Genomic DNA, 27,536 nt, shown 5'->3' with positions numbered 1-27,536 from the left:
TTCTAAATGCTTATATTAGTGTTGTTTCTCAGACTGGCTGCACACTGAATTTACTGCTCTACATAAGTAAAGTAGGCATGATATAATTTGGTCAAGTTTGATGCAGAGATAGACACTGAAAACAGGTTTTAAAATATTTCCAGAAATGTAATCTAGCCCTTTCTTCTGAAGCTAAGACAGTATTAACCTTTAAAACTGTTTCTAGATAAATGCCTTTGTATAATTCACATTTCTTGTGCTAGATTTAAATAAAAAAAATTGGGGGAAAAGTCTGAATGATATTCAATGAAAGTAAATCCACCAGTAAGCCTCCTATTCTTGATAAAACATAAAAATATATACAACATGTTGCTGGCGCATTCAAGCCTCTTTTAAATCGCTTTGTTTCATTTTCTATCATCTGCTGGAGAGCTCTAAATTGCACTGTGTGTGCCACATCCCACCCATGAATTCAGAGATATTTAAACCAAGTGGATCAACTTTAATACGCATGTAATAAAGTACTTCACTGTCGGTCACTTTAGAAAAACTCCAGAGCTAATGCTTAAACTTCCAGCAGCCTAACTTTTTTCTCGTGTTTTGCCCATGTCCCCCTGCTCTCTCTGCGCCGTGGTAACGCTGATCTGAGAGCTAGATTGGTGACCACATGGCTTTTATCCAAGTCGAGGCGCTTGAGAGTAGACCGCTTGGAGAGCGAGTGGGAGCGCAGTCGCAGGTTATCCATTGCCTGGTGCAAGATCCACCGCCACTCTGCAACGCCCGGGATCTTCCTTTATATAGACGAGAGACTTAACAAAACCGCTTCATCTAACGCGGATCCAGATTGTTCTCTTTTGCCCCCTCTCTCCTGTGTTTTTGTCACACCCCTGATCAGGCTAAACCATCCTGCGCTTTGTAAAGGCGATTGTTAGTGCGCATCATCGCGGGAGCCAAGAGGAGGTTTGCCACTGTTCCATAGGAGACTGGTGAGTAGAGTCCATGCTACATGTCTCTGATTTCTGTTTGCGCGCTCATGTCTGTGTCATAGCCTGCTGACAAGAGGTATTGCTGACATCTTCTTTTTCTCCTTTTCGATGAACTACTTTTTTGCTGCTTGGCTTTAATTAAGTTGTCATTAGGCTTCTAACTTACGTACCTGCAGCAAGTACATGATGATGATGATTGGGTTGGAAGATGTCAACAAGTTATTTTTATGTTAAAAGCTGTGTTACAGTGATATTATAGTCAAGCAAGAGTACCACAGTTTTCATGGAGGTTGATTTAATTGCAGGTTACTGAAAGCATTTTTTTAAATTTGCACTAACAAGCATTTTCTTTCTGGTTCAACAACATCCATGCGCAGTGTCTTTTCTACTCTGTTTGATTCTATGTTGTTATCTTCCCCCGAAATGAATAGTTAATGAGTTCTCACACTTGTTTCCACACTGCTCCTGTTTTATTTAGACTTATGGCAGATTGTGGGGCCATGCAGTTACATAATAAGTGAAAATTAAGTGGACAACTTTTGCTTGATTTGAACCTTCACAATTCAATGGGCGTGGTTTTAATGGCACAGTCCCATTCAGATTCAGATGTCCCTGGAAAAATACAAATTCCACAAGAAGTCCATTTGAAGTTTTGGTCATGAGGTCACCTTTGTAAAATCTTCTGTCCATCTGTTTTCTGTCTCCAGCGGGCTGCTGGAGCGTCATGACAGCTGAGAAGAGCGGGCCCGTTATAAACGGTAAACCGGAGGATGGCAGAGACCCGGAAGGGTCCAGCTCCAGCTTAGACAACGGGGAGTACAATGAGAGGGGCCACTGGAACAACAAGATCGAGTTTGTCCTGTCTGTGGCTGGAGAGATCATCGGGCTGGGCAACGTCTGGAGGTTTCCGTATCTCTGCTACAAGAACGGAGGAGGTAAAGAAGTTTCTCTTATCAGTGCTAAAAGTATGGACATATAGCAAAGAATCCAGGTGGTAGGAGAGGGGATTGTGTTTGGAATCTGGTGGACATTAAGACACGCTCCCTCGCAGGAAGGAGGAGATAAGACAGGTAAGAATGGATGAGGCAGGGTTGAAAAAGAAACAAATATCATCTCTGATTAGATACATAAAGAGCATGTGATTATTAAAATGTAAAAGACACATTCCTGAGCAAAAGAGGAGAGACAAGTTCTCGCACCAGAGTACAATTTGGTAGTTTTTAAGAATCAAAATATGCTGTCTTTTATTATATCATCCATTATGCACAATCATGTCAATAGAAGAGGTGGCTTCCCTCATTAGACACCATCAGACAGCACAGTATGAAAAGATCATCTAGCAGTATGAGTGCGGCTGCATAGTGAGCGCTTTCATTTGAATAGTGTGAGTTACTCCTTACATTCAAACAAAGTAGGAATTAAGAAGAGTTAGAAGTTTTGTTTTGGGGGCAAATTTTAACTATTACGCTGTCAAACGTTTAATTCTAGTATTGCACAAGTCTTACTAATGTTCCGCATGTATTTTCTTTTGTGTGCATAAAGGTGCGTTCTTCGTCCCATATGTCATCTTCTTCGTGTGCTGCGGTATCCCCGTGTTTTTCCTGGAGACCGCCCTGGGTCAGTTCACCAGTGAGGGAGGCATCACCTGCTGGAGGAAAGTCTGCCCGCTGTTTGAGGGTGAGAAAACACTCACTTCATACCTTTTATCAGGGTGCACTTTCAGTTTTAATAATTGAATAGAAAATGGGAAACGATGCAGAGACAAAGTAGACTGGCTGATGAAACTTCATTCTTGCACATGCAGAATAAATACTGCTATTTAAATGTTTCTCCTCCCATGATGATCTTGAGTCATTTATTGGTTTTTACAGATTTTATCTGCTGTAACACCTACACAAGTTACTGACTTTGCAGCCGTCTCACTGACATTGGTCCCTGCAGCTGTGGATTCCTGCAGGTTGCAGTAAGATCCAGGCTGCAGTTTTTTTCATTTACTTCATCTGTAACATTTCCAGGTATTGGCTATGCAACGCAGGTGATTGAAGCTCATCTAAACGTGTATTATGTAGTGATCCTTGCCTGGGCCATCTTCTACCTCTTCAACTGCTTCACTACCGAGCTGCCGTGGGCTGGCTGTGGGCACTACTGGAATACAGGTAGGAGGGCAGAGCAGTGGACAAGAGGAGAAAATCTTCTTGCATGCAAAAAAAAAAAAATCATGCGCATTATTTTTCTGGAGTAAAGAAAACATGTCTTAGCATTTAATGTGCAATGTTATATCTGAACAATAACATGTCACTGTGTGTCCACAGAGTACTGTGTTGACTACTACGGAGAAAATGCCACCAACATTACAAACCCCAATGCAACCTCTCCAGTGATTGAGTTCTGGGAGTGAGTAAATGTTTTTTTCTATTTTTTTTCCCCTGTCGTGTTCTGTCATGTTCATCAGACTTCATATAGGACATTACAGTCTGTTTGTGTGTGTTAAGTCCCGTTGGAGAGCATACTTTGTTGATGCCATTCATCTCTGTGTGTATAAAGTATTAATGGCATCACAGTTTGTCTTGTAACACCACGAAGAAGTGCTTTGTCAGTTCAGGCAGTTCATCATTATCTAATGTAATGTTGAAAATCTGAGCTTCTGACAGCTCCAGACTGTTTCAATGACCCCCCCTAAACTTTCCCCCAATAATTAGTCAGCCTTTTTCATATTTGTGTGTCAGCAGGCCCTGGTAGGCCAGCTGTCTCCCAGCTAGAGCCGTGTGTGGCAGCGGATCAGACCTTGTCAGTGTGTAATGCTGACCACACTTCCTGTCTCGCTGCCAGTGGCTATGTTTACACTACTGGGTCAAATCTCATTTTTTATAACTATGTATTGCAGTGGAATGGTTAGATTAAAATTGCTATCTATGTTTTTGTGTCTAAATTAAAATTGAGTGACCTGATTTGTCTAACAGTGATGACAACATCAGATTTGAGCCAGCAGCATAAACCTAACCAAAAAGAGAGAGACATGTCCAAAGGAAATGGCCAAAGAGCCAACCGCCATGCTGTTGGCAAATATAGCAACTGACCAGGCTTCGTTTAATCTATGCCAAAACACACTGTCATGTTTTGTACTGTACATACAGCATAAACAAACATCAGAGCAGTAAGTTAAACAAGCTGTACTTAGCCATCTGTGGATCTTTATGTTGGTGCTCCAAAATAATGTTGCATGGTTTCATCGTTCCGCCTTTATAATTTCAAATACAAACATTATGACATTGTGTCATTTAAAAAGAGTTTGGTGAAAAGTTTTGTACATTTGTGCAACAACAGGATATTAATGCAGACATAAAGCTGGATGCAGAAATTGTAGTTATGGAGTCCTCATCCTCCAGGAGTCACTACCTCGAAGATGCAACAACAGCTTATTTTTTATGTTTAAAAAAAGACAAAAGAGTAACAAAAATCTAGACTTGTTTCTTTGGTAAACTGATTTACCCAAATACTATTATCGTTTACCTCAGAAACGTACACATCTACACTATCACACTCACGTCTGCACACATCACACTGTAGAACTATGCAGCACCCATATGCTCTAAAACTAATCTGCATACATTTGAGAACACACACAAGTATATTTACACACATTAGCGTTCACATCTTGCCCTTTCGGCTGACCAGGGAGGGACAGGGGGGCTGTGTTGGACCTAGCCTGTGGCCGGCCACCAAGAACATGTCACCATGATCAATGGCTGGTCAGGAGCTCCGGGGGTGAACTCGGTGGCAAAGATTTGGCAGCACCATGTAGCTCTGTGGCCCTGAATCTCGCTTCTCATCCTCCATCAATGCTGTTGCCTGGCTATGCCTCAACAAACAGGAAACACACTGTTGATTCACCACCACTGCCGACAAGCTATGACGTCATAATCATGCCCTGTATCTTGCACCTACACTGTTACACCTGTAGGCGGATCACAGGAATGGATCACAGGACCACAGGATGTAGACCTGTAGGAGACCTACAGACCACTAGCCCTCCATTTCCATTGTCTTGGCCTGCTAATGCTCAACTGCTGAGTGGCACAATGAAATTTCAGGAGTTTTTGGACCCTTGTTTTTGGACATAAGAACCCACAGAACATCTGACACAAGCCTCGCTTTACTGCAATACCCAGTTGTATATATGGCTGCCATCTGCTTGCTGACATTAGCTTCTCCAATGTGTGAAATTAGTAGATCGGAAGGGGTAATACCACCAGCTAGTTCACATGTGTGGACCACAGTGCTGGCATCTTCTTGACAAAGGCTATCATCAAACAAGGAGGTGAGGTGGAGTAAAAAAAAGGTCTCCATAGGTGAATTTTAATTTTGATTCCAGGAGAACCTCAGTGGTCAGTGGGTATTCTGCTGAACTAAGCTTTGGCTCAAGGTGTTGTGGTTAATTTGTAAAGTACTGCTCCAACCCTGGACATTATTTGGCACAAACATTTTGCCATGATAACCTCTCAGATGCAACCACATGTCACCTTCCGCATCTCCATAATATGACATTGTTCTGTCAGAGCCTCAATGTTGCTGACTGCCTTCATTATGGAGGTTCGTCCCTGTCCCATTAGTCACCTGCTTGGTGTCTTCCTGAAGCCAATCTCAGCATGTTGACAACACTGGTCTAAAGACAGAGTTGAGGTATCAGGAGGATGGTGTGTTCCTCTACATCTTCAGCAACTACGTATGGGACGTGGACTCACGGGCCAAGCAGGGTGAAGAGAGGGGGTGTCATAGTTGGAAGAGCACTATCAGGTGACAAGCGGTGGCATTGGAGCCACTAGATTATTGCCATGCCATCATCACATTGTTCAAGGCTGTATTGTACCACACAGAAGTTATTGATGCTGCATGCAAATGTAGAGTCTTACCTCACATTTTTGAGTGCCAGTGTCCAGGTTAGCAGCAGGATAAGGATCAGACATGATGGTCAGAAGGAGGAAATTGTAGCATGAATCCCAGAGGATGGATAAGTTATTCTATTCTGTTGGCTAGTCCCCTCACTGTCATGTTTCTCCTTGAGTCGCTGACAGGAAGTGGATGTATGGTTTGGTTAGGATGGTACTGTGTGGTAGGATGCACTCATCCTGAGTGACAGAGCAGGTACGTGTGAATTTGAGTCCACTGCACTGAAGGGGAGAACCAATAAGACGATAAAGACCTTAAACAACCAAAGCTATTGTCAACCAGAGTATAGGTTTGTTTGCACATTACATTTGAACGCGAGGAGGATGTCAACTAGCGTGACAATGTTTTGAAGTTGAGGAGTACAAGTGCTATGTGGAGTTGGGGAGTGCATAAATGATGTTCCTAGGGACTATGGTTAACCAGCTAAAACAACATGACTATTCATAACGAGCAACCTCAAGCAAATATTCATTTTTCATCTACCTCCCCACATTTTGCACTTTATCACTCTGTGTAAGACAGACAACTAAATGCCAGAAGAAAAATCTGCAGAGCCTCTACATTTTACATTCAACGCTGCTTCACACTTTCCAGAAACTGCCTGCAAAGGGTTCAACATATGTCACACAAGAGTATTGAACTATATCAAATCATAAGTCAATAATCGTCTGTGTTCTCTGTGCCAAATCAGACGCAGGGTACTGAAGATATCAGATGGTATTGAGCACATGGGGGGAATGCGCTGGGAGCTGGCCATGTGTCTGGCCCTGGCCTGGTTCATCTGCTACTTCTGCATCTGGAAGGGACCCAAGTCAACTGGCAAGGTGAGACAGTGTAATGCACGTTTACTATTGTGAGCGCATATGTGTGTGTGTGTGCAGACATGTGTTACTTAAGTTGTGGAGACATAAATCTGTTTACAGAGTTACGTTGTGGGGACTCGCTTTTCTTAGAGGGACAAAAATTGTAATTCCCCATGATGTACGTCGTAAAATTTTAGGGTGTAGACATGGGTTAAGGTTAGGGTAAGGTCAGGTTTAGGCAAGTAGCAGTTATGTTTATGGTTAGGGTTAGGTTTGGGTGAAAGTGCAGTGCTGGGTTAGGGTTAGGTTTAGGGTTAGGGTGGTAGTCTCCAGGAAATAAATGTAAGTCTACATATGTGTTTGTGTGTGTGTGTTGTTATTGCAATGCAAAGAGCGTGTGCCGCATTGATAGTATTACATGTTAAGACCATCTAACTCATGATGGAGCATTCTATATATGAATATGTGTATGCAGGAATATGTGTACATGCAACTTTGCTGTTACTGCCAGTTTTTATTCACTGGAGCAGTTATAATTTCCATCTCACACACTGAAACAACCGCAAGATAAAGCAGTCTACCCATCTTGTCCTCAGTACAACTCAACTTCACAGGAAGCCACATGCATCCACCCTGCAAATAAAGAACAAAGGGGGTTTCTGCACCACCCACCTCTACCTTTCCTCCCATCGCTGTTTCCATTTTAATGTCCTCCTTGAGACTCTTCTAGGAACCTCAAGGGGGACAGTGAGGACTCTGCACCTTGCTTTGGGTGCTCAGCAGTCTTTAAGAAACTCCTCTCAAATTCAATGAGCCAGAATGAGAGAAGAAATAGAGATAGAGTGAAAAAAGAGAGGGAAGAAAGAGAGTAAAGAGAAAAGAAGGAGAGGTGTGTGTGGAAAAATTAATGGGCTCACATTCTACATGACGGGGGAAAAAAACAACTCGGCGGCACTGCCTATATCTCCCCGAAGTGTCTTTTGTCTGGCTGTGAAGTAAGAGGGGAGAAGGCTTCTTCATGGCCGGGCTTTAGCAGCCGGTCCAAGATTGATTCCTGTATTCATTGGAGGAAAGGAGAGCGTTCATGAGGAGCATGCAGAGTATATCCTCAGCCTCCGCCTCTGCTGCCTCTCTCTCTCTCCTGCTATGAGAAATTAACCACAGCTCGCTTGTTGCAAGAGAGAGGTGCTTTCTTCTCCACAGACCCTACAGGCCATTCAGTTCCGACTTTGCTAAGCTGTTTGCTTTTGTTGGCCATGTTTGCCAGCCATTCTTACATTTAAGCCCTCCTGTTAGATTTACGGCGAGGCAGGGGCAAGTTTGACCAGTAAATTTGTGGTGGCTTAAATGTTTACCCGTGGTGAGCTGGAAAGACCATGTGGAGCATCAGAAGTTCATGGAGAGATTGAATATTGTCCTTTTCATCTCCAGAGAGATGGAGAGAAAGAGGGGGAGAAGGTTTAGGATGTGTGATCGTTTTATTTGACAAATTAAAGGAGCGATCTGCTGGGCAGGAGACAACTTTTCCCACACTTTCCCTGTCGGCCATGCTGGGATTAGCAGAGCTTAGAGTGGACGGTCTCATTAAATCTCATGGATCCTCACTGTTCAAACACGACCTTAGTCAGGATTTCATTTATTTTTAAAACTTTTGATTCAGCTTTATAAGGTGAAGGATGGTCAGGATATTCAGTAGAGTGGATCTTCAATTTCTGAATGGGTGAGGGTAAAATCAAGCTTTAACTGGCATTTTAAATGTGTCCCACTTGTCCCCACACGGTAACAGTGATCTCCGCTTGTCCTTCCTTGAAAAAGGAGTTTCCATTCATGAAACTGCAGCTTGCAGTTGTACAGTAATGTGACTAGGTGTGTACGGGTCAGTGGAGTGTGCATGTGTTTATGAGTGTGTACTTAGGCCAGTATGTGTGAATGGTCCACTCTGTCTGCATCTGTAGTACGTGCACACCCATTTGAATGTTGTGAATGAAGTTGTGTGTGTGTGTGTGTGTGTGTGTGTGTGTGTGTGTGTGTGTGCGTGCGCTCATGCACTCCTCTTCGTGCTTCAAAGAAAAGCACATTTTCCCACACTGCCAGCATCACTCCTCTGGGCTTCTCCTGTTTAAGAGACGGGGCCAGAGGAGCCTTCTTTTCTTTTCAGTCTCCTGGCCTGGCTCTGTTCTGTCCTGTTCTGTCCTCAATTGGACTTTGACTGGATGCCAGCAAGCCAGGGGATGTATGTTGCCCGCCTCTGCCTTCCAAGAGGCCAGGGGCTTTGTTCAGGGGGTTTCTAAGAGTCTTGAGATGTCGAGCACAACTCTGCAAATCCTGAATGGTTCAATAAAAAATGGCGTGTTGGTTTGATGGTTAGCAAGTGCTCCCTACTGTACTGAAGGTATGTGAGATGTTTACTATTGTGCAGCTGACTCCAGTGCTGTGCATGATACCCTCCTACATATGTATGTATGCATATGTGTGTGTGTGTGTGTGTGTGTGTGTGTGTGTGTGTAAACATGGCCATATATTGATACTGTATATCTATAGCCATCATATAAGTTTTTATATGTCAACTGACCTTATATGTCAGGAGCCTGGCTGGCGTTCTGGATCAGTTGCAGGTGGGACAGGGATGACTGACTAATCCCAGGCTACAGGGAGTTGCAGTTGTCTAAGCAGGAGAATATAAAGGCGTGCATGATTTTCTCAAGATCATGCACAAGATCATGTGATATAGGAGGGGAGAAATGGCTTGATTTTGGCAAAAGTATGAAGCTTGAAAGAAAGGTTTTTAAAACTGCATTAACTTCTTTGTCAAAAGTAACACAGAATATAATATCACACCCTTTTTTTTGACCTGGGGTTTGACAAGTGTGGACAGGTTGGCAAGACTGTTTCCAATCACTGGAGTCACAGGGACCCAATTGGAAACCTTCAGACTTGCCTTCATAAAGCTGTAGGAACTTTTTTGCCATTGATCAATCAGTTAATGACACCAACTGGTTTGGACCGGTCGTTTGGCTGCAAGGGGAGATAGAGCTGTGTGTCATCGGCATAACAGTACAAGGAAATGTTGTATGTTTGAACGACTTAGTGAAATTTGAATGATGATAGTGAAAGGAATGGGGCCTAGGATGGAACCTTGTGGGATCCCACAGGAGACACAAGCTGGGGGAGAGGAAAAATTGTCTATGTTGATGGAGAAGCTTCTTTTTTTGAACCAGTTGAAGTCAGTTTCAATCAACATCAGCTCTGTACTGGAGACTGTAGAGCTGGATGTCAAGATACTCAGATCTACTGTTGTTGTTGTTGATTGTGTGTTGCAGTTGTGCCAAAGAGCAATTTTTCATTTAAAGAAAGAATTTAAAGAATTTAAGGGGAGATAAAGGAAACTATGCAGAATTTTACAGAAATGCAAAATTTGGAGGAAAGTCAGACAAAGATATACAACTAAAAAAAATAAAATAAATCAATATACATTTGTGTAACATATTAATCGAATCGATTTAAGTCAAGACTTACCAAAATCTGTGACCCTTTAGTAGTTCACTGAGCTTAAAATGGTTCAGCTGATCTCAATAACTCTGTTTGTTAAGACCTGTTAGGTGTTATAGCTGATTTGGTCTTGACACACGTGTTTGTGTGTGTTTGTGCAACAACACGAATGTCAGTTCTATCCTTAGTCGTCATCTTTCTCACTCATCTTCCCACTCCTCTTTCTCCTCCTGTCTGGACATGTGTGGTGCGATTACTGTCATGACCTTTCACCTTCAGGTCTGAAAAGTGGTTTGTTGTTATTGAACTTTAAGGATGACACGAAACAACCACCTTTGTTCCCTTTAGGATTCTTTCAGTCCAGTTTATCCAATGCCAGTCCTGTAGTTGTGAAGCTTTTTTGAAGTGGGAGCGGATGAGGAGGTGGCCATGTTGGTTAGAGCCCAACATTGTGACTGTTGTTGGCAGAGTTTTTGCTTGGCACAGCTTCACTTTGACTTTGTTTTGTACGCATCATATCAGGTTATGTAAGTAGCTCTGCAAGTTCTGACAGTGACTCACTGTCAGCTGTGATTTTTCTGTAATCTGTGCATAGATTAATATCTCAAATCTGTCCATGTTTATACCTGCAGGTTGTGTATGTGACAGCTACATTTCCTTACGTCATGTTGTTGGTCCTGCTGATCAGAGGAGTGACGCTGCCAGGAGCATACGACGGCATCAAGTTCTACCTCTACCCGGACATTTCACGTCTCTCTGACCCTCAGGTAGGCTTGGACCCACTGCATCCCTCTTTAACAGCAGAGGTAAAAAAGAAAGTAGAAGTGTCACTGAGATGTTGCCACCTACAGGAAAGAAGAGCAATAGGTGTTGCTGTTTTAACACCCGCAGCAGCAGTTTTATACTGGGCCTGCTGTTGTTTTTATGTGTGTGTTGGGAGCCCACCTCATCCCCTCTTCGAAGTAACCAGAAGAACAGTTAATGAGGTCAGAGGACACACACTGGGTCACTCCCTTTCTCTCAGTGTTCAGCAGAAACTATGCACATGTTAACGCACCCTGTTTATTTTAAGTTAACAACATTCACACACACTACAGCTATGACAAAGAAACAGAAAATAGAATTGCAACACTTACTGGCTGCAGGTGGCACATGTGTCAGGGATGCAGAAGCTATTAGTTTCCTTGCCTGTAGATGGTGTACCTCCACAGTATTTCCTCCCTTGTTTATATTGTTCTTGTGGCCGCATATTATGATTTTGGTATTTCTTAAAGGCAGCATAATGTTCATTTGATCAGTTGAATTTGTGTGATTGCATTGTGTATTAATGTCAATATCAATGTGAAGCAAGAGGAGGACTCGTCTCATGAACCCATGAGATTGAATTTATACCCCTGCCTCATACCCACCTGTCTGGAGCTGACTATCTGCCAGGGGGACAGGTGGTGTTGTTATTACTGTAATGCGATGGGGGATCAGTCCTTTTTTTTTTTTTTTTTTCTAACACCTATCACTATTTATGCACACCACAAACACATTCATGTACCGTATACATAAAACAAATACTTACCATTTTATGCAGAAAGAAGCTGCATACCAAACAGTGAATTGTACCTCTCTATTTCATATAGTTATAAACATTTATGTGCATATATATATCCTGCTCTAGTGGCTGTGATGTTACTGTGGTTTAATATAGCAGAGCTGACACTTCATGTTGGTGATGCGACATCCAGGGTCATTCAGAGGGGTTGAAAGATCAGGATTTGAGGCTAATGGAGGTGGTGCATTAACATGGAACTCATACAGACGGACAGACGCAGACTCACACCGAGCAGACTCCTTGACCTCGTCTGGAAAAGGCGGACAGCTCAGGTCGCTAAGCAACAGTGCACGAGGAAATGACAGTGGATGGGGTGTCATGACAACATGAATTTAGACAGATGAACAGTTGAGTGAGGAAGAGAGAACAAGATCGTAGATAGATAGATAGATAGATAGATAGATAGATAGATAGATAGACAGATAGATGCCTGTTTTCTAAAATCTTCTGTGGACAAAATTGTGTGAAACTGATGTCTCTGTATCAATATCATATATTCATTTCAGCCATCATGCAAAAATGATTCACCAGCAGATAAGGCTTGTACGGCTTAGGTTCAGGATGTCATGGTTGATTAAGAGAACAAATGTATAAATATTAGGTGCTTATTCACGTTGTAAATTTTTCAGTATCCACAGTTTATTAAACCCTTTCCCCCGAACAGCGATTGTCCGTTCACATCTTAGCGACTGTAACGTGGCACGGCAGAACTGCCAAGCTTTGGATTTCTCTGCGTGTTGAAGTGGTTTGCATGGGACTATAGTGAGAGTCTTTTTCTTAGCCTTGCCAGAGTCAAAATCAGTAGGGCAAAATTGTAACAGTGTTTATTTGCTCTAACGTAAGCTGCAATCATTAGCATGCCTGGCGAATGACTGCAGGCATTAAGTTAACCTCAGTCATCTAGGGAAAATATCATGAAGACTAGACTCTGTAGCCTTCAAGTGTACATTTAAGACACTTTTTAGAAGACTTTTGCTTTAAAAAGAGTTAGCAGGAAACATTTAAAAGTCATCTGGAGATGGTGTTTTTTAACCAAACCATGGTGCTAATATAAATAGCTAGCTAACTAGCTACAGCTCATAAAATCTACTGGTGACAGCTGTCATTTCAGCAGGCAAATGTGACGGTTAGAGGCCAGAAATGACAACCTGCTGTCCCATTTCAGAACTGACTGAGAACATCCACCAATCACTACTTAAGCGTGATGATCGTAGTGCTTGTTTTCTAACCATGTCTCCTTTGTGTGACCTTTTCATGCTTACAAAAGGGCAGCTCTCTTTCAACTCTTGCATTTGACAACATATCACAGCATTTCAGGAAACTTCATTCTCGAACTGGATCACCTCCTCCTGCTCAGACTCACATCAAGTCTAAACATCTACACTTGGGGTGAAATGTCATGGATGGGATAACCAGGAAATATTATTTTCTCTAGATAGATTTGGTCAGTCTGCAAATGTACAAACAAGCCCGTCTGTTTCACACAACTTGTTGGGAAAAGCAGCTCCTCGTGGTGAGAAAAGGTGTTAAGAACATACAGATATCTTGCCATAATCCTCTCTTGGATAATTTAATGCAGCTATATAAAGACATTATAAAGCCCATAACATTAACTCTTGATAAACTGTTATTTTTCACATCGATAGCATTTCAATACAAAAGAGTTTGATTGAATGTTTGTTCTAGTTGATTTAATAGGCCCTCCAGCTGTTGTCCAGTAAGACGATTGTTGCATCGGGGACTTTAGTAAAGTCAGACAAAGAGAAACAGAGATACAGACAGACAATGCACGAGTGAGAAAAAAATAGATGGACAAACAAAGACACAAACAGAGAGGGTGAAGGAGCGTGATAAAGAAGCGCTGCTGTTTGGCAGAGGAAGACATTACTTCTGACACCAATGTTAAATTAGCTTCCTCAGGGACAATCAGGCCTCTGTTCAGTTCACAAGGCGGTGTGGAGTGTGTGTGTGGCTGTCACCCGCTCTTTTCACACCCATGAACTTCATCATGCCTCCCCCATTCTCTTCTTTCCTATACCTCTCCCTCCTTCTCACCCTCCACCCAGCATTGTGCATCACCCCTCCTCTCCACACTTCTCACACTCTCATACTCCTTCTCCTTTCTTGTTATGCACTTTTGGTGAAAATACGGGCTATTTGTGTCTTTTCCCCGGCCTCTCCAGTTGCTGCAGCTATTGTCAAACTAACTTTCGTTTCCATCCTAAAACTTGCAAAAACTGATGTTTTTTTTTTTTTTTTTTAAAACAGCACCGACTCTCTATCTCCTCATAAAGTTGATGATGAACGTGTTAGCAAATTGTTTCCTATGTACACACCCAGCAGACACACTGCACAGTAACCTTTATTTAATCAGGTAATCTTATTAAGATCAAACTCATAGCAACAGCAGTATCAGCACATCATTTGGGGTAGTGTCAACCTGGTGAAGATAAGTTCAATACCAACTCCTGCTAACTTTGTGTTAATGTACTGCTGTGTTGCATTTTCTCTCCATGTCCAAGGCCTTTCCTCCTTTCTTCTACAGCCATCCCATCCAACTGCTGTATGTTTATAGAGCAGCTCTCACTTACACCCTGTGCATTCCTTCCTGGACTCAGATTGAATTTGTTTAAGGTGTTGTTAGGATTTGGACACTTGTGGACATAAAAATCTCTAAGGCGCTGTCTTTTTAAACAGTTAAAATGGCTTAGAAGGCTTAAAACAAACTGTGTTTGAAGGTTTGATGCTGGTTAAAGAGAAAGTGCCTTGTAATTCTCTTGTGATTTTTATGCGTGTTTTTAAATTGAGGCAGCCAGTTTCATTGAATCTCTGCCTGAATGTCGTATCTTATCCTGAATAAAACCCCGTACTGGGTAAAAAACATATTCAAACACCAGACGGCTGTTTTCTCATTAATGTGCTGAAGATGCAAGGTTTCTCTGTGCTCACCTTAAATCAGAGTTTAAGTTTAAGTGTGCGTGATAGACTTTTCAGTGAAGTAGGATGACATCTTGTGTCCACAAATTAAACTTCTGAAATCAGAAAATATTTGCATATTCATAGCATTTGGATATTTCAGTCAGAGAGAAGGAGTAGATGTAATGTTATTGGGTATTTCTTGTGAAAAAGACAAACAAAAAACATCAGACACAAATTACTATTGAGAGGAAAGCATCGTCAAACGTCTGAAAACATTCCTGGGAGGGATCTTTAAGATGAACAAAACATTTGACTGTTAAAGAACATCCTTCACTGAGTGGTAAAGATAAAAATTAATGGCTCCGAAGTCGGTGAATGAAAGCTAGTTGATTCATTTCAGCTAAGTGTCCCAATGCACTTCACATATAAATATCTTGAACTTATGAATCTCATTTACACAAAGGATGGGATGCGAGGAGCGCTAAGAGAGAAACATTTACCTTACAAGAACACTATTTTACAACCAATGGCATCCAGCTTTGACTCAGTGGAAACATTTCCTGGAGCCACAGTCTCAACATAACCAAACACAAGCCGGCCAAATTAGGCACAACATCAACAAGTGATTCTCTCTGAGCCTGGGCCTTTAAGGTTTCCCTGCGCTGTGCGGCCATCAGCCGAGGGTGAACTAAAGGGAACATTAATGAACATTAGGAGAGAAAGGCCTGTTCTTCCACAGGAACAGTCCTGTGTTTGTGAGGTCACAGAAGTTACCGTGGTTACTCTCAGGAGGGAGCGAAGACCGTGCGTTTGTTAATTGTTTCTCGGTGGGGAAATGAGATTAGTGGCTGAATGGTGATGTGAGAGAGTTTTCAAAGAGCCATGCTGCATTAAGTTTGAATTTGCTAGCACTCCATGCTATCCTGCAGGTTCTACGGTTCTGTGCTGCACTGCAAACAAGTTTCATGATGCACATTTTCTGCCTTCTAAATCCTCATGAATCAGAACACCGCACCTCATTTCCACATGAGATAAAGAAGGTGATACAGCTCTGGCATTGTACTTCACTTGTACTTATCACCAAACATTTACCAACAATGTGACACTTAATTGTTGTGCACTGAAACGGGGACTTGTCCAGCATGTTTCCCTTCTGTCCAGTGAATACTGGGATAAGCCGTGACCCTAAAGAAGATTAACCTGCTGAAACTGAGAAAGCTAAGAATGAATGATCTTTAATGGTCTGCATAGGAAATTCCTTTTTTTTGCACAGATTGCAAGGTCAGCTATACAGCAGCACTCCTGCATGGGGATTTATACAGACACTGAATCACAGCAGCTGATAATTCCTCATATCTAAATAACAAAAAGTTCGTTGTCCTGAGAGCATTTTCATTTCAGGCAACTTTTTGCGTGCTAACATTTGTTTATTAGCATGAAACACAAAGTGGAGTGGAGGCTTATGGGAATTTGTTTTGCATGTATTTGGTCATTAACCAAAGTATTTGAGTGCTACTGCCACTAAATAAAAAGTCAGAGGATCACCAAAGTTATTTCACTAAACCACCAAATGTGAGCCTCACAGAAAACTCAGGAAGTCAGCAGGGTTCATCCTCTTGGGACCATGAATGTACAAAATGTTCTTAACCGACGGCCAGACTGTCGATAGAGAAATCTAAAAAGCCGACCCTAGTGGCATCTAGCCATGCAGATAGTTGTGTTTGAGATATCTCACCAACTCAATGCAATGGATCTCCCCTCATTTGAACTATTTTGCATTGAAGAAACAGTCCCCATGAAAGCTGCTCACAGTGCGTTCAGCCCTCAGCCTTCTGTAAATGTGATTCATTTTTCAATGCATTGGCCCACTCACTACTGTCTGCTCTGCCAATGATATGAAGAGTTTGAAAGGTAAAAAAATATTTAATATTTAAGGGAATATTATGCTGCAGCTGTCCTCCCCACCATAAAATACACAGGGATGGAGTTAGTGAAGCGAAATGTGAATATTTAGGCAGTGGAAGACTTTGTGTCTACTTTTAGGATGTTAATCCATGATTCATGCTGCTCCTCTGTGTGCCTCTCAGAGGGGAAAGAAAACAGTTGAGCTGAGCCATAATTTCATTACAAAGTCACTCAGATGATGAAAATCAGGTAGATGAGGGGTAACAAAAGAAAAAGTGGGGTTTAATTAGAGGAGATAAAAAGTCACCCCCTGACATATCATGGTAATCTCTTGTAACTGTCAGAGCCTGTTCCACTCATTGAAATTCTGTGATTTGATATATTTGAAGAATCTCAAAAGGAATTGATATTATAGGCTGAGAAGCATTGATGAAGTGGAAATTAAACTGTATCTGGATCAAGACCATGACAAATTATTTTGAAAGCTTAAAAGTTTCTGAAGCTTGAATCTTTGTGTGCTGAGCGCATGCAGACAAATGAAAGGAAAAACCTAAATGGTTAAGATGGTTAAGGCACCTTTGCTGAATAAAATATTCCTTTATTGATAAGATATCCTTCATTGATCCCCCCAAAAGGAAAATTAGGGGCGTCTTTATTGCCTTCTATATAAATCTCTTCATTTAAGCTGAAAAAACAAAGAAAATGACCAAAAGTAAGTGGGTAGTTCAGGTGAGTATGAAACTGATGTGAATCATATGCTACAGCCTTCACAGTCATCAGATCTTAACCTGCGGGAGACACTTTTTATGTTGATCAGTTTTACTTTAATTTGTTACTTGTTACTGTATGTTTATGCCCGCTTTGCCTTCAGGTATGGGTGGATGCGGGAACCCAAATCTTCTTCTCCTATGCCATCTGCTTGGGCTGTCTCACTGCTCTGGGAAGTTACAATGCCTACAACAATAACTGCTACAGGTAAGACAAGACAGAACTGAATTCACCCAAAGGGAAGTTGTTGTGCAGCAGCTGCAGGGCAAAAGTAGGAAAAGGGGCAAATATGAAATATTTAAAAAGGTGCAAATATGAAAATATGGCCATGATTAACTGTAAAGATCATAAGGTACTCATACTCATTCAAAGATAAGAATGTGGCTACTAGTAGATGTATTAATGGATGATAATGTATAAACTGTATGCTTATTATCATAGAGAATATAAGAATACATGTAAACTGACGGATGGTGGTTCGGCACATTCTGTATCACTTTACTTTCCGTTCATCACACTTGTCTGTGCATGAGTCTGCGTGAGGCAGAAAGTCAGCGTCACCTCCAGTGTTAGGACAGCTATTACAGTAAGTGTGATCTCCTTCTCCCTGTCTTGCTCCTCAGAGACTGCATCATGCTGTGCTGTCTGAACAGCGGCACCAGCTTTGTGGCAGGTTTTGCTATCTTCTCCGTGCTCGGCTTCATGGCCTACGAACAAAACGTTCCCATCGAGGCGGTGGCCGAATCTGGTGAGAGAATATCAATCAATAAATACCAACTTAAGGCTATTCACTATACCTAAAGCACATGCTAGACCAGAGAGGGCCTGTCTGAATCTGTGTGCCCACATCCACCATATTGTGCTAAAATGGATAAACATAACCAGTTATATAACTCCACACTCTTCACCTAGGCTCTTAGACCACCGCATTATGATTTATTCAAGTCAGTATGAATGATTTAGTGAATGTGACAGAGCGAGAGATTTGAAATGTTTGTCTGGGTGCACGGCAAGGACGGAGGTGTTTTAAATAATGTGTTTCTAAGGGTCTGTCACCAAATTTCGGTGCTAAATAAGGTAACGGCATGCCACCTCTTATTTTGAACCAATCAGTCACAGCAGTGTTTCACAGCAGTATCTCATCTCATCTAATTCGTGCCCCCCTCAGACCAGACATTGTGCCGCTTCTCTGCACTTACAGTACGTTTACACATTTATTTGCCTTTAGTTCATATACAGTACTGCATTTTTTGAGAGGGACATTTAAACACCCTTTAAAACTGATGCATTTAGTAGATATCATAAGCTTTCCTGAGTGGAGGTTTACTAGCTTCTTCATTGTTTTATTGATAATGTGTTAAAGAATTAAATAATACTGCTTATATGGTCATTTAAGCAATAATGAAAAGCAATAACGTCTCTTGTCATGTGTATATATGGCAACAAGTCCAACGATCAACTGATGACACAAAACATTGAAAAATGGAAGACGAGCTTGCAGAGGCTGTAACGGAAAAGTGAGAGTTTTACTTTCTCCTGCTCTGACAAAACACCTGTTTGTGATATTTCTGTATTTATTGTGATGCAGGTCCTGGTCTGGCATTCATTGCATACCCCAAGGCTGTTACTATGATGCCTCTGTCCCCACTTTGGGCCTGTCTCTTCTTCATGATGCTCATCTTCCTCGGTCTGGACAGTCAGGTGAGGACTGATACTGTGAGAATACTGAGGGAATACTGAATGTTTCACTTAATAATGCCATTTAAAGGTTGGACCTTTTGGTAGAAAGGTAAAGTAAAAAAAAAAAAAATAAAATGCCTCAATGCTTTCGCTCATGTGACTTTGTTTGGTCTGTATGTGACAGGTGGAATTGCAAATGTTCAGTTTTGGAAAATTTGACTCAAAAACATTTGCTTTTATTCTTCATTGTTCTTTCATTGTGAATTTAGATCAGCTGTTATGATTATGTGAACCATAATTAAATCTTTGAGCTGGTGGAACGGTCGGCAGATCAAATGTCGTCAATACGAATGTGTGTATTTTCATGCATGATATGAGCTCGCAATAACAGTTTCCATTTTTAATATACCACTGTATAGTCTTGTCATCTAATTTATAACTAAACAAGGTTGTGCGACTCCCATTTTATAGAATTTTCACTTTTATTTTGCAGTTTGTGTGTGTGGAGAGTTTAGTGACAGCCGTGGTGGACATGTACCCAGAGACCTTCAGGAGAGGCTACCGCAGAGAGCTGCTGATCCTGGGCATGTCTGTGGCCTCCTTCTTCATAGGACTTATCATGTGTACGGAGGTAAGACTCAGCTAAAGTTACAGCATTAGAGTTAAAGTTCAGGTTTTTAAACAATGTGCTGCAAGAGTGGCTTGTTTATGACCGTTTTTTGAATGAAGAAGCAAAAGAAAGTCTACCAAACTACACAAAATGACAAAGTCAGAGTGTAGCTGTAGCAAATGCATTGTGTTTCTACAATCCTACATGAAGTATTTTGAGCAATGAAACCAACAACTTTGTAGACAGCAGAGAAAAATGATAGCTTTAGTTACACGTCAGAGTTTCCTCAACCTTATTTCTGGTTGTCTACTGCTCATATCAGCTTTGGAGATTACACTGTTTTTGTCCTCTCATCATGTTTATGTTTTAATGTTGACATATCATCATCGCTTTGATTTCGGTTCTGAAGGTCAAACTGTCCATTGAGTGCTGCGTTCATGTCACCAGCTTTGCTTCGATCTTTATGTAAGGAAGAGGAACTGGTTCCTCAAACCACTGAGAGGGTCTTTCATACGCTAAAAGCTTTTCATGTGTCCATATGCACTGCTCTCCACCCACCCCCACTGTAAAACACTTTTTTCCAGTTAGTCCATAACCACCATGAAACAACTATAATGGAATATTAAAGTGTCATCCTTTCCTTTGCCTTTCCAGCCTGTCCAATGACTTGACCTCTGTTTGTCACCACCACTATATAAAATCCTCCAGTTCTCTCTTTGCTTTTCCTCGTCTTTCAGCGCTGCCTGCACTCCAGAGACTTTAGTCCTTTCTGCTGCTAAAGAGACACGATGAATAAAATGTCACAGGACACTTAGAGTAGGATTAAATCACAGTTCAGAAGGTCCTCTGGGAGTTTAGTTCAATAGCTGGCTGAAGTCGGGGCATGAAGGCAGCCACTGAGACATTTTGATGATATTCTGTTTACATGCGGTTTAGAGCAGTGATGTAATGCCACTCTTACACTCATGTGAATTTTTATTTGTGGTGACCCTTTTAGGGGAAGCAGAATGAGGAGATGAGTTGTCTTGAGTGGAGGCAGGGAAGGTGGAGTGGATGATGAAATGTGAGGACCACCAATGATTCTGTAACAATAGACAATTTTAAAGGAATAGTTAGAGTAGCGAAAGCAGCAATACCACAGTAAAGAAATACTCCATTATACGTAAAAGTCCTGCATTCGAAATTTTACTTCCGTACATGTGTTAGCATCAAAATGTCCTTAAAATAAAAAGGCCATTCGGCAGATCAAAATGTACCCAATGGCCTAGTTTCAGAAAAATACATACTACAAAATTATGTCATAATTATTGATGCATTCATGTTTAAGTATCACTTATATGTTGCTGGTAAAGGTGGAGTTTAATTTAACTACTGGATACACTGCTGAGTAGCTCAGTCATCATAACAATCATCATCATGACACATCACAATTTGTTGATTGTAATATGTATGAATACTGTGAATCTGAAAGTTACTAGAAATGAAAGATGGAAAGTAAACACAGTTTGAAAATACAACATTTCCCTCAGAACTGTAGTGGAGGAGAAGTATAAAGTTGTATAAGATGGAAATACTCAAGTAATGTACAAATACCTAAGAAATTTACTTAAATTCAATTCTAAACTTGAGTTAATATTTACTTACTCTCCACCACTCTTATATCTGTCTGCTTGTTACAGCTAGCAGCCACGTAGCTTAGCTTAGCTTAGCTTAGCTTAGCTTAGTCTTGATAGTTGTTGAATTACACGACTGAATTATACTAATGAAGCAAGATATCAGCGTTTTTTTAACGTCTGGCACAGCTAGGCTAACTGATTCCCCCTGTTCCCAGTCTTTATGCTAAGCTAAGCTAACAAGCTGCTGGCTGCAGTCTCATACAGAACTGACAGATATTAGAGTGATAAAGTGAACAAGCACATTTTTCAGTATGTCAAACTACACCTGTAACGTCCAGGGATAGGTCACAGTGCTGTTGGCTGACGGTCTTACTTTTATTAATACCACATGTGATGGTACCAGCTTAGTTCTGGGAACTTATTTATGCAATGAACAGAGGCCATTCTGGGACAAACCCTTATTTTCAGTCAGGTATTAGAGATATCAGAGCAGAGTTGCTTTCATTTGGAGAACATCGGCGTCTGACAACCAAATCAAGCACACCGGACTCGTTTCATATTTGATGTGATCTAACCGAGTCTGCTGCTCATTCAGAGGCTGTGACAGCAAACTGACACCTGTCTCGTCCTATCAGGGAGGGATGTACGTCTTCCAGCTGTTTGACTCGTACGCTGCCAGCGGGATGTGCTTGCTGTTTGTGGCCATATTTGAGTCCATATGTATCGGCTGGGTGTACGGTAAGATAACGATCCAGACTCAACCAGGGGTCTCAAAGAAATGCTCGTCTTTTATGTCTCATCCGTGCTGCCTCAGATAACAGTGAACTGAACAGCTGCCTTTCAGCTCCAGACCAGGCCGTTGCACAAACATTGCTTTTACCCTCCTTGCTGCAATCATATTTCTTCTCTGCCCTCTGCTGGAGAATGGGCTCAAACACACGCATCAATCACCCAGTGATATACAAGGCACAAAATAATATTATATATATTATTTTATGCGTGGCTTTTATTTCTGGGTTTACACTATTTAAACTACTGTCTGCCAAATTTAAGCAGACAGCAAACCCAATTATATTAATGAAGGTTATTTTTCATGCTTTCATGCAAAATGATTTTGTCTCTCTTAAAAGAAAGTTTCAGACATTTTATCCACATCTAGTCAGCAGCTCTGTGCAGACGGCCATACCCTGTCAAAATACATCAGTCCCATCATTATTTTGATGTTACGTGCAGCAACTCTGAGAGACACTCATCTCATTTCAGGTAGTGACAGATTCTACCTAAATATCGAGGACATGATTGGCTACAAACCTGTCTTCTTCATCAAGTGGTGCTGGATGATCCTGACCCCGGGCATCTGTGCTGTGAGTCTCACTGCACACAAAAAATCAGGAGCAGCAGAAACATCAACAACAGCTAACAACATATCTTTCAGACAAATAGTGATGAAGGACAGACACAATCAGCTGTATCCTGCAGCCGTAGCCAGTTATACTAGAAGTTAGCATTAAAGTAAGTAAGTAAGTATGCATTAACAGATTATACATGAGTTCATATAACAACTGATTATTCGCACATGTGTTACTAAGTTTTTAGTACAACACCATGCAGACTGAATTCAAAGTATGTGACTTTCAGGCTTCAAAGGAGCGCATGCATTTCTGTCTCTCGCTGTAAACATTTAAAACATGTTTCGTTTTTCGTCTGCTGCAGGGAATTTTCCTGTTCTTCCTGATCAAATACAAACCGCTGAAGTACAACAACGTGTACACATACCCTGACTGGGGCTATGGCATCGGCTGGTTCATGGCCATGTCCTCGATGGTCTGCATCCCTCTGGGGATCATCTGGATGATCTGGAAGACTCCTGGCACCTTCTCTGAGGTAAAAGTACACACGAGGACAAATTTCACATTTATACTGCAGTATGACAAAGGTGGTCACTTAATGAGAGGGGAGTGTGGCAGTATTTCTCTCATTGTTCACATGACATTGTGGTGTTGTTTAATGAAATACAGAAACAGTGATGTTCATGCCATATTGCATGTAGCTTTATCTACACTGTCACTGTCAGTTATTACGATCATTAATGAAGCCATGTTCTTGATGATCAGTAACCTCAACTGGAACTTTCAGTCTATTTATTGCTTTCCCCATCAAAATATAAAAAGGCAGTTTTATCTTTGTTTGCACAGGCGATAGATGGAAAGAAAGATCATAGGAAGTTTTACTTCAGTCAGCCTTTTCACTCATTCATTCTCTCATATTGAACATTTTTCATGATGAAACTTTAGTTATGTTTGCACAAGGTGAGCAGCAAGGTCTCCCAGTCTAACAGGCTAAGAGAGCTTTCTTTTGCACTTTCAATTAATCTAGCAGATCCATTTAACTCTAATCAGGCTCAGGACATGCTTTGTGCAACTGACATCATCAGTGGGTGTTACTCCCAAGCAAACTATTAGGAAGATAATACAAAGCCGATCTCTAATAAAAGCAGATCTTTCTAGCTCAAAACAACAGTGGTCATGTGACCAGATGTTGTAATAGAATCAATCTTGATCAGACTTTCATTTACAGGAGTAAAGACTGGAAAAGCAGAAGATTAGTGACTGTTTTTGCTCTTCTGAAAGGTTTTATCTGTATCACCTGCAGCCCTCGTAATGAAGGAAATGCATGAAAAGAATCCAGCTGTTGCATCTCTCCCATCTGACTTTCACAGAGGGATTGTGACACAGTTGGATGATCTCCCATCGTCGCTTGAGGGAGAAGGATTAAATAAACATGCTGCAGGTTTCTGACGGGAGATGATCAGTCGTGGCCTCTGGCCTTTTGGTAGACCTGAGAAGTGATGAAACGTCAAGGGATGATATCAGTGACGTTTTGGTCATGTCTTCCTCATGGGATCCAAATGTTAGAGGAGGGTAGTTTAGATACTGTATCTTAGTGCTTAAATAACTGACAGAAATGATAACGAATTACTTTAATTTCGCTAAATGTGTATGTTTTTAAAACCAACCCAGGTGAAAAATATTATCCTTCATGATACTTTTTGAAGAATGTACTAAGTACACTTTTGTCACCTTCAGCTATACTTTAATATGCTCAAGTACTTGAGGCGTAAATAGTTGCTAAATTGGCGCAACTTTTTACAAACTTTAAGTGTACTGAGGTACACCAACAGAAATCAGGATTCATGAGCTTTCAAAACACACTTGCAGTACAACTGTATTATATGTGTTGGAAATTCACTGAAATATACTTACAAAGGACTTGAAAATGTGTATACAATTACACTTTATTACCATTAAAAGTATTTATAATTTGTAAGTATTAAAACTACACTTAAGTGACAACTTTATATATGTTTATATATGACGGCTATTCAGTTGGTTAGCAAGCTGGCTAGTTATATTAGCATGAAGTTGGTCAGCTGCCTGCAGAACATACCCTGTTACTTGATATGATATACACAGTTTAGACAGTATTTTCTTGAACAAAACCTCTATTCACTTGGTAACTCTAGACCGAATAACAAACAATGAAACTAAGTCTAAAATCTGTGCAAATGATGTAATGGTCAGTTGATGTTACACTGCCACAAACAGCAGATTCACTGTGTGTCAACAAATTAATTGCTTTCACAGACATTTCAATGTTGGATTAAAGTTTGTTGATGCTTCTTCAGTTCGTTCAAACAGCGCGATTATACACATAAGCTCTATCTGCTTAATGCTGCTATTGTTGTGGTGGGAGAATGAGAGATAAGCTCTTGTCTCTCGTCCTGTGCTCTCTGCAGAGAATGAAGAAGCTGACGACTCCCAGCAAGGATCTGAAAATGAGGGGGAAACTCGCCGCTCTCAGTCCTTACGCCGCCAACGATGCAAAACTTAAGGTTGATGGGAAAATATCCACCATCTCAGAGAAGGAGACGCATTTCTAGCCGACCGACCGACCGACCGACCGAGCTGCCTGCCGTCTTCACAATAAGTCCGACAAACGAAAACTACAGCAAACAGCAACATGACCCACCACCACACACAACAGGAAATGACACAAATGACTCGGAGTGTTATTTTTGTTTTGTAAAAAAAAAAACAGAAAAAAAGGGAAAAGTTATCACATGATTATGTAGTCCGCTTCTGTTTTGCACAAACTTTGATAACACATTTGTTGTTTTCAGTTAACATTGTGACTAAAGCAGCTGTTTGTTTCTTTTCTAACCATTAATATTTTAAAGTCTGTTTGATGACATACAAGAAATGGTGAAAACCTGTCCTGGTACCTTGTCAGTACTGGTCACACTTGTGTCTGGGCCTTTAGACCAACACCAGTGTGTTGCGTTGTAAAAGGCTTACACTGTACATTTATTGGCAAAGTGCTGTGCCTCTCTATTTGGTACTAGGTACCCAAATGTGACTATCTATGATGTAGCAGCTTGGGGACCATTCAACATAGTTTTGCGTGTTAAGAGAGGATACTGCAGTATGTGTTAGTGCTGAGGCTATAGGAGGGCATAGTCTGAACACTTGCCTATAAAGCGTTTTGCCATTGAACTCTTGGATGTTCTCTGAACCAGCTGTGACTGTGAAACGTTGTTTAGGCGTTCAGTGATTCTTTTTTACTTGAATTCAGTGTTGTTGTTTAGCAACAGATGCAAAAACTCAGCTTACTGGATGTAATTGAATGATATTATTCGGTTATTGATCCTCATGTTAGGATCTACTGGGCCCTTCATGGCTTTGCTGATTTCCATGGCACTGCTCTTTCTAAATAGACGTCTCTGCTCGGGTGGTAATAGTGAAGGTCCAGAGTTTAAACTCTCCGTCAAAGCCCTCAGTTTTAGAAATCTTTAACTTTCCATCTCTAGTTTTGAGCTACAGACACGGCTACAAATAGCAGTGAGTGACTCGCAGGCTGAGTCCAAAAACACACCTCTCTCTCCTCTAGCTGCCCTCCTATAAGTCGTGGGTATCTGTCATTTCACAGTAATTATGCTGAGCCTAACACAGAGTGACAGACAGACGTGCTTCCACCCCTGCATTTTTATTTCCTGCTCCGCCTGTAGAGGGGAAGATGGACGCCCATCAGATGAGCATTTCAAAACCCATCTGTCTTCTTATCCCCCTGCTTTTCACTCTTTCCCCTTGTCCCCTTCTCTCATTTCTCCTGTCCTTCCTTCTCATCTTCAGCCTCTGCTTGTCCACTTCTGTCAATTTTTCTTTCACGTCTGTGGTTGGTTTCTGCTCGTCACGTGGAGGGCTTGAGCAGTGACTCGGGCCTTGAACGAAGCCGTGATGCTGAATGCTTTGTATTTCGTCAGGGACCTGTGCATCAGCGGTAGTGTTGCTATTGATTAGTGTTTCTGTGACCTTTCTTCTGACATTGTAAAGTGTGAAACGTCACTGGAACAAAAAAGAAAAAAAAAATCTTTTAATGTTGCTGCCTGAGCTGCTGCAGGGGTGAAAGCACAGTCTGTTCCTTTCATCCGTTTAATTGTGGTGAGAGTCAATGAGCTGGTCTCATTGTTCAGATCAATCTCATCCAATCAGCACTCGAATGACTCCGAGTTGTCCTACCTCCCTTCCTTGCTTTGTCCGATTTTCTCACTTCCCTTCCTTTCTTCCCTCTGCCCTCGTTTCCTGGTGAAAATGCAATCAGAGGAATGCATCTGAGGGGATGAAACCCAAATTTCTCTCTTTACAGTTTTTCAGGAGGAGGCAAAGAAAGCAGGGGAAGAAATAAGGAACTGATGAACTGAGGAAGTGTGCGATCGAGTAAGTAATGAGGGAATTCGAGGAAGTGATTAGTGACTGAAGCCCCTCCTGTCAAAGCTGTGACATCCTCTTAAACATGTGATTGGTCCCTCTGGTGTGGTTGCATTATGACATTATCACCTCCTCACTGATGTTTGTGCAAAGCTAATAGTTGTGTGCATCAGAAATTATAGCCTGCTGTTTAACACTGATCGTGTTGATGTATATTTTTACATCTCTTTCTAGAAATCTGTGGTCTATTTCTCGAGATGAAAGATGTTTTAAAAGTATTGCTGTATTAAAAAGAACACGTCCTTTGTTTTGACTTTTGATATGCCGCTCAAAAGATCTTGTTATAGAAATATAATGAAAGGTGTTTTACTGTTCTGTACTGTTCTACACACATTTTGGTATTCACAGGACACATGAACTGTCTGCTTACTCATTTTTAAGAATAAATATTATAAAGGAAATTGGA

General features: G+C 41.3%; 1 protein-coding gene across 2 annotated transcripts; it reads left to right on the top strand.

Moving 5' to 3' along the window:
• The first annotated feature begins 507 nt into the window (after positions 1-507).
• On the top strand, positions 508-27,536 carry slc6a11b (solute carrier family 6 member 11b). Of its 2 annotated transcripts, none has more exons than XM_076739612.1 (15): positions 508-965; positions 1,673-1,900; positions 2,508-2,642; positions 2,981-3,121; positions 3,278-3,359; positions 6,604-6,736; positions 10,837-10,971; positions 17,503-17,606; positions 18,023-18,147; positions 18,988-19,100; positions 19,573-19,710; positions 21,941-22,043; positions 22,569-22,669; positions 23,019-23,189; positions 25,102-27,536. In XM_076739612.1, the coding sequence occupies exons 2-15, from the start codon at positions 1,690-1,692 to the stop codon at positions 25,243-25,245; spliced, it is 1,836 nt and encodes a 611-aa protein (XP_076595727.1). In that variant the 5' UTR covers positions 508-965; positions 1,673-1,689; the 3' UTR covers positions 25,246-27,536. The 2 variants fall into 2 exon arrangements, with proteins under 2 accessions (XP_076595727.1, XP_076595736.1); XM_076739621.1 differs by lacking the exon at positions 508-965 and adding an exon at positions 970-1,041.

Source organism: Chaetodon auriga, chromosome 2 (assembly GCF_051107435.1).
Source record: "Chaetodon auriga isolate fChaAug3 chromosome 2, fChaAug3.hap1, whole genome shotgun sequence".
Taxonomy (NCBI): domain Eukaryota; kingdom Metazoa; phylum Chordata; class Actinopteri; order Chaetodontiformes; family Chaetodontidae; genus Chaetodon; species Chaetodon auriga.
Note: the sequence above shows the minus strand (reverse complement) of the source record. Positions and strands in the feature narration are given on the sequence as shown.

Excerpts from the sequence above, each read along its gene's own strand:
- slc6a11b (XM_076739612.1), top strand. The coding sequence starts at position 1,690 with ATGACAGCTGAGAAGAGCGGGCCCGTTATAAACGGTAAACCGGAGGAT. Across the intron at positions 2,643-2,980 it reads AGTCTGCCCGCTGTTTGAGG|GTATTGGCTATGCAACGCAG; the intron begins GTGAGAAAACAC and ends TAACATTTCCAG. Across the intron at positions 19,711-21,940 it reads GACTTATCATGTGTACGGAG|GGAGGGATGTACGTCTTCCA; the intron begins GTAAGACTCAGC and ends TCGTCCTATCAG.